The 6,275-nt window shown below is 34.3% G+C and overlaps 1 protein-coding gene across 3 annotated transcripts; it reads right to left on the reverse strand.

Annotated features, from left to right (window-relative positions):
• Positions 1-89: 89 nt before the first annotated feature.
• LOC123215546 lies at positions 90-5,339 on the reverse strand. Of its 3 annotated transcripts, XR_006502086.1 has the most exons (10): positions 4,936-5,337; positions 4,490-4,567; positions 3,501-4,205; positions 3,231-3,333; positions 2,524-2,624; positions 2,206-2,380; positions 1,792-1,962; positions 1,604-1,704; positions 1,065-1,495; positions 90-703 (listed from the first exon to the last, which is right to left on the reverse strand). XR_006502086.1 is itself a non-coding variant. In XM_044635696.1 (9 exons), the coding sequence occupies exons 1-9, from the start codon at positions 4,995-4,997 to the stop codon at positions 1,433-1,435; spliced, it is 1,563 nt and encodes a 520-aa protein (XP_044491631.1). In that variant the 5' UTR covers positions 4,998-5,339; the 3' UTR covers positions 951-1,432. The 3 variants fall into 3 exon arrangements, 2 of the variants coding, with proteins under 2 accessions (XP_044491631.1, XP_044491630.1); XM_044635696.1 differs by lacking the exon at positions 90-703 and having other exon boundaries at positions 951-1,495; positions 4,932-5,339; XM_044635695.1 differs by lacking the exon at positions 90-703 and having other exon boundaries at positions 951-1,495.
• Between the last annotated feature and the right edge of the window lie 936 nt (positions 5,340-6,275).

Consider the following 6,275-nt stretch of genomic DNA (forward strand, 5'->3'; position numbering starts at 1 on the left):
ATTCACTGAATATAAAAAATTGTTTAAATCTTAAAAATCATTTAAAAAAAATCACCAACAAAACAAACTATTGTGCAATGACACGCAAAACAAAACATAGTTCTTAAGCTAAATTCTTTCAGTTTAAAGTCAATTCAAATTGAATCAAACAGTAATCCAAGCACACTGCCCGGATCCTGCCCACCCAAGCATCATTGCATACGTAACCAAATTACTTGCGGCAAGTTCTGATTTGCTACAAATTAGTTTAAAGATAATATTCTGTACGATCTAATTATTATGGACCTAGTTATTTTTAAATCTAACTTATTATCAAACTGACACAATGGTCCAAATTTTGCTGACCAAGCCGGCAGAGATGCAACCGGAACCAGACCTCACCATGTCCTCCAACGTTGAAATACAATTTGGGTATAAACCAGGCCGACAGACTGGGTCACAATTCTGAACAAATCAGCACGTATAGGAATAATCTGTTAGAAACAGGAAACTGGAGCCAAAACCAGCCGGATAACGTCTTTCCTACTAGAACCGAACATCTCATTTCCGCATAAAGTCTAATTTCTACCCCAAACCAACACTGTTTTGCACTTTGCATTTTCCATTTACAATAAATCAATCACTTTTCGAACACTGGCACTCATGCTTGTCTTGTCTCCTGTCTGGCCCAGCATGTCTATTCTCAACTCGGGCAAAAAGTGTCCTTGAAGGACAATGTAATTGAGAAATAATTCAGTTATGTCCAATTGATGGGAAGGCTAGATTCAATACAAGTTCTTCAAGCTTGAATCACATTCATATATTCATCTAATAATATCTATATCTCGACTCGACTTACTAAGACTTTCTTTAATAGACAAATTTGGAAAATCTAGCTAGTAAAGTATAAGAGTTATGACGTATTACACTTGAACAGAGAATTGCAGTCATGAAATGAGGGCCAAAAGAAATAATCAAATCTGGACATATAATAGCTTTAGAAAGCAGTAACCAAAACTTTATGCAAAATTCAAACAATTTGACAAAGGTTAAAAAATAGTATTTTCCTTGTTCTCTGACTTTACCTTCAATTTACTCGTTCTTTTTTAACATTAGTCTTCAATTTAGGACACAGCGTTCCACATTTTGGAAGTCTTACACCCTAATGCACATTTACATTCCCAATGGTGTTGCATAGTATAAGATCCAGTCTCACAGTTCAATCATGGAGACATAGCCGCTGGTTAGACACCAAGTTTCACTGTGGTAAAAAGGGAAAAGAAGGTCTATAGCATGAATAATACTATGTGCACTTAGAATGAGTATCAATTTAGATACTAATGATGATGTATCACCATGTGATTTGGTGATTTGGTGATTTTGAATTAATATGGTGACACATCATCATTGATACTCATTCTAAGCGCACACTATTTTATTGTTCGGGCATTGATCATGGTGTTGAGTCATAACAACTAAGGAATTCAATTATACAAGGATAGACTTGGTCCAGTGCCTGCATTTCGAATAAGGAAAGTATTATACTTGCTGTGATGATATAGGTAAGTAAAATAAAAGCTGTTATTTTATTCTCCCAGAAGTTGTTTAAAAAGACAAAGTTTACCAGTCGTCCTCCAACCAGATCATAATGTGAGTAATGTGCGCCCCCAGGCTCACCAAAAACTTTATAGGTAACCAACTTCTCAGGAAGGAGCTTAACCGTTTCTGGTTTCAATTCATAACAAGCAACATGAAGAAAAAATTAATATCGCAAAAAAATAAATAAATAAATATCTGCTTTTACGTACATACCCTCAACAGCTTCAGGTGGACAAATTAGATCCTGATCTCCAGCAATAGCTAAGATGGGTACATTGCCTTTATGTAGATGATCCTTGTAGAAAAATTTCCCACTCCTATCACACAGGCCACCCTCTCGAAAAGCTGTTGTAAGCTGCAGGATAAGTTTAGCAGGTATGGTACCTACCAACCATGATTAAGTCCCATATGTCAGACCCATAATGCATCAATATAAGAAGATGAAAGAGGGGTAAAACTTGATTGTGCAAATTACAAAAATAAATATATCCCACAAAATAGTGGTGAAACCATTTCGATGAAAATAAAAATACTTAAACCGACATGCAACAATTGCCTTCATGTGCACGCTGTCTATATTTGCATAAGAAGCCATAATGTCAATAGTGAAAGCACATCCATACTCACAGAAGTTGTTCAAGATAAGCTTTTTCAACATCTCTGGTTCCATCATGTCTTCTGCTGAAATCAGATGATTAAGCCAAGAGAACAAATAAGGAGGACTAGATGAAAGTGGATAAGCAGCTGACAACAATGCCCCTAAAGGAACAACAGGGACATTGAGAGCCTGTGCAGGATCAGCCTGTATAAAAAGTAACTTGACATTAACTTCTCAACAGAAGCTATTCCTCTGAAAAAATCTACATATAGAGCATTATAGATGGTTCTAAGGCTCAAATTAATGTTGAATTGGTACACATAAAAACTTAATTTTCATCCACTTACAAGGGGTAAAAGCAATTTAAGTGTCGAATTTGAAGAAGTGTAGTCGAGAGATGATGCCAATGTAACAATAGCTGCCAATCTACATTCTTTTCCTTCAAAACCTTATGAGATAAAACAGAATGCAGTAATGTTAATAACAACACCTCATCAGGGACTGGTTGACAGAAAGAGAGAAATGGAAAAAGGTAGATTAAAAGAACAAAGATATAGAGGTTAAACAATAAACATTGAACCAAATAACTCAACTCAACTTGGACATGAAGTAGGCTTCATCATGAAATTCAACTGTTTTCTATAAGATGGTGAAATTTTTATTAATTTTTCCCCATTTTGTAAGAAACATTATTTTACTGATAAGATCATAGAAACAAACAACTTCTTCCCATGAGCTATTGTTAGGCTGCTCAGCCATCTGCCAAACATCAACAGGTTAAACCAAATTACCAACATCAAGAATTCATGCAATAGCTAAAACCTATTGACATATTCCATAAGTGTACAGAAAACTAAATAGAGCATTAAAACCATGTTCAACGTGTTACATGTCTCCGTAATGTCACAAATGTCCAGGCATCAAATAGTAGATCATAGAACTAACATCCCCAAACACCTATTGACAAGTATGCATACAAGACAAACATTGAACCATTGTCACAATTTTAGCATCAGCAAAAACCACTGTTACTTAGCAAGAATTGGTATATTACCACATTTTGATAGCATTGCATACAACAAGATACCTCCCATGGAATGTCCTATTGCAAGCAGCTTACCATCCTTTGGCTTGCTTTGTGCATTTATATAATCCATCTACATCAGCAAAATCAAAGACAGTTAATTCAAAATGTAAAGAGTGCATATAAAAGGTTATATTACAATAAAAAAAAATTAAAGATAAGCGTATAGGTGGTTCTGATTAAAATAAAACCAAGACAATCAACCAAATCTATGAATCCATCAATATAATGTCACCTCACCGCAGCAGGAACATCTTCTTCTAGGTAATGATCAAAATCCCAGTCATACTTCACAATCAGGTCAAGCTGTTTCTGAAAATCATCTATTGTTGAAAAAAGACGCTCTTGCAAGTCAAACAATTGAGGTGAAACAGATCGTTGACCTTCTTCAATGGTGTTTACAAGTCTTTCACTCAATTCCCTGATTTGGCTAGCAATACCTGAGCTTTGCCTTGTTTCCAACAAGCTTGACAGCTTTACCCTTATCTCATTAAAGCGTCCAGAGAACTGAGAATCTTCTAAGAGTTTTGATATTCGATCAAACAATTTAGCTGACATTATCTTTGATTGACTTTCATTGAGAAAGCCTGAGAGACTTTCTGACAGACGCATAAAAGTTTCAGTCAACTTTGTCACCAGCTGTGATTCATCCCATACCACTGCTAAACCCGTTGCCTTTTCTTCAGCAGAAGAAATTCTAGAATTTGTCAAGGTATCAAGGACTTCAGTCCGCTGCTGCTCCACAGAATTGACTCCATCAACAGCAATCTTTCTGACAGTTTCATCAGTTGTCCCCTCAACAACAGCTTCCATTTGCTCAAATACTGCATACGCAGACTGTTCAACTTCTTTCAAATTTGATCCCCGCACACTCAACCCAGCGCCTCGAACTTCAAGTATCCATGTGTCAAATCCCTGTCCAGACATGTATCGTGCAAACGAAGACTGCAAAATGTACACATGTATAACTACAACATTGATGAGTTTGAACAGCAAACAATTTGAATCCCAGTGTTTCTCATATTTTCAAACTTCTCTATTTGTTGCAATTATTCGAATTAGAACTTTTACAGTTAAACTTTTTAGTATTAGACTTTACACAACTGGAACTATTAAAATGATGTATTGGGTATTTTAAAATTGAAATACAAGCTTCATATCAAGAAAAGTCACACTTGTTACATCTCCTTACTAACGATTACAAGTAAACTAGCAAATAAACCACTTACAGTAGGAGAGAGATCATAACCAATGGCATTAGTCCCCACTCCAGATAACAGCAACAGCGGATGATTCCTCTTTGGCGCCTATAAATAGAATTCAAACATAGCATTTCAACCCACAAATAAACAATGAATAGTTCCAAATTAAGATTACATCCTTTTAATACCTGACAATTTCTTAGTCCATTTGATAGAATTCTGCTTCTAAACACTATTTTTTTAAAGCATTTCAAGTAAATGTCCTTTTCAAAATCAAGCAATTACTTTTAAATTTCCCTCTGGTTCAGTTGAACTTAACTTTTTCTAATTCTTTGAAAACAAATTGCCATTATCATACATTTTTCTTCTTCATTACTGTATTATGAACAGTTATTTAAATTATTTTTAAATAAAATTAAAAACAATGAAAATTTATTTAAAGTCAAAATGTTAGGACGCGACGGCAGACAGACCTGAGGTGGCGGATTATAGCGCCAAAGCGCGAGTCGCCAATCAGAGTTCGCCACGGAGACATAGTGCAGCTCGTCCGCCGTACAAATTGACGGCTTATTATCTACAACCTTCTCGACGAACGGTTCAACGGCGCCAGAGCCATTGGAGAAAGCCCGCAGGCGAAACGGAGGCGTTGACCGAAGCGACTGAGGGCGAAGATGAGCGGAGGAGGGGCGTAGGGTGAGGGAGAGGAGAGTGGTGCGGCTGGTGGCGAGAGAGCGGAGGAGCGTGGAGGTCACGCAACGAATGTCGGAGGAGCGAAGTTGGAAGTGATGCGTTGTAGCCATTCTTTGTTTGTTTCGTCGCGGTTTGTTATTAAAAAATGCAAAACGTGTATGATTTGAGCATACACGTTTGCGTGATTTGCCTTCTTGGCTAATTTTCGGTGAGGCCATGAGATTGGGGAAAGTTCCCTAAAGTCCAAAAAAGCACTCGTTAACCCATATTGATTTGGATTGGTAGCCAGCTTCGGTGGCAACTTAGGGAGGTTTGGTTACAGAGCATTTAAGATTATTCTAATAATCTATCTTTTATTATTTATATTATCTTATTTAGTTTATAAATAATAAAAAATTCTGATAATATTATATTATCACTGATGATGTGACAGATAATATAAAAGATAATTTGATTACTACTTTATTTTTAAGTATTAAAAAATTATCTAAATAATCTTTATTTTATTATAACTATATATTCATTTATTAATTTTTTAAGATAAAAATAATTTCATTTTCAATGAATATAATAAATAACATAAAAAAATATTTTAGAATGATTATATTCAAAGGTATTTAAGTAAAATAATATATTAGTATTCTTTTATTACTCTTAACTAAACATAATAATTATTTATATTTATTTTGTTTATCAAATTTAATCAAACATAATAATGATTTATAGTTAATAATATTTAAGGTAATCTATTTTTAAAATAATCTTTTAATTTTGATAATAAAATATTTCTTAAACTAAACACCCTCTTAGATCAAATAATCCAAGGTCGAGAATGGGTATTCTCAAATCGAGATTGAGTCAATCTATCTAGACTTAATTGATTTATTAAAAACTCATCATCACATTTATCTTTTTTAACTTATTCTTCTACGTGGTCTCTTATTTATCTTTTGACAACATATTTTTTCTTTCAATAACTTATTCCACAAATTAATCGATAATAATAAACAATTAAATTATTTAACTCAATAAAAAATGTTTATTTATTTATGTAAGTTTACACCTAAAATTTGTATATGATTATTTCTCATACATTGTCATAAACTCATCAAATTCACATAAA

Source organism: Mangifera indica, chromosome 5, assembly GCF_011075055.1.
Source record: "Mangifera indica cultivar Alphonso chromosome 5, CATAS_Mindica_2.1, whole genome shotgun sequence".
Lineage (NCBI taxonomy): Eukaryota > Viridiplantae > Streptophyta > Magnoliopsida > Sapindales > Anacardiaceae > Mangifera > Mangifera indica.

Bases quoted from the DNA above. Each gene is read 5' to 3' on its own strand.
- LOC123215546 (XM_044635695.1), bottom strand. From the start codon at position 5,262: ATGGCTACAACGCATCACTTCCAACTTCGCTCCTCCGACATTCGTTGC. The intron at 3,334-3,500 runs GTGAGGTGACAT...TTGCTGATGTAG, and splicing joins AAGAAGATGTTCCTGCTGCG to ATGGATTATATAAATGCACA. The intron at 2,381-2,523 runs GTAAGTGGATGA...CTTTTTATACAG, and splicing joins TTAAATTGCTTTTACCCCTT to GCTGATCCTGCACAGGCTCT.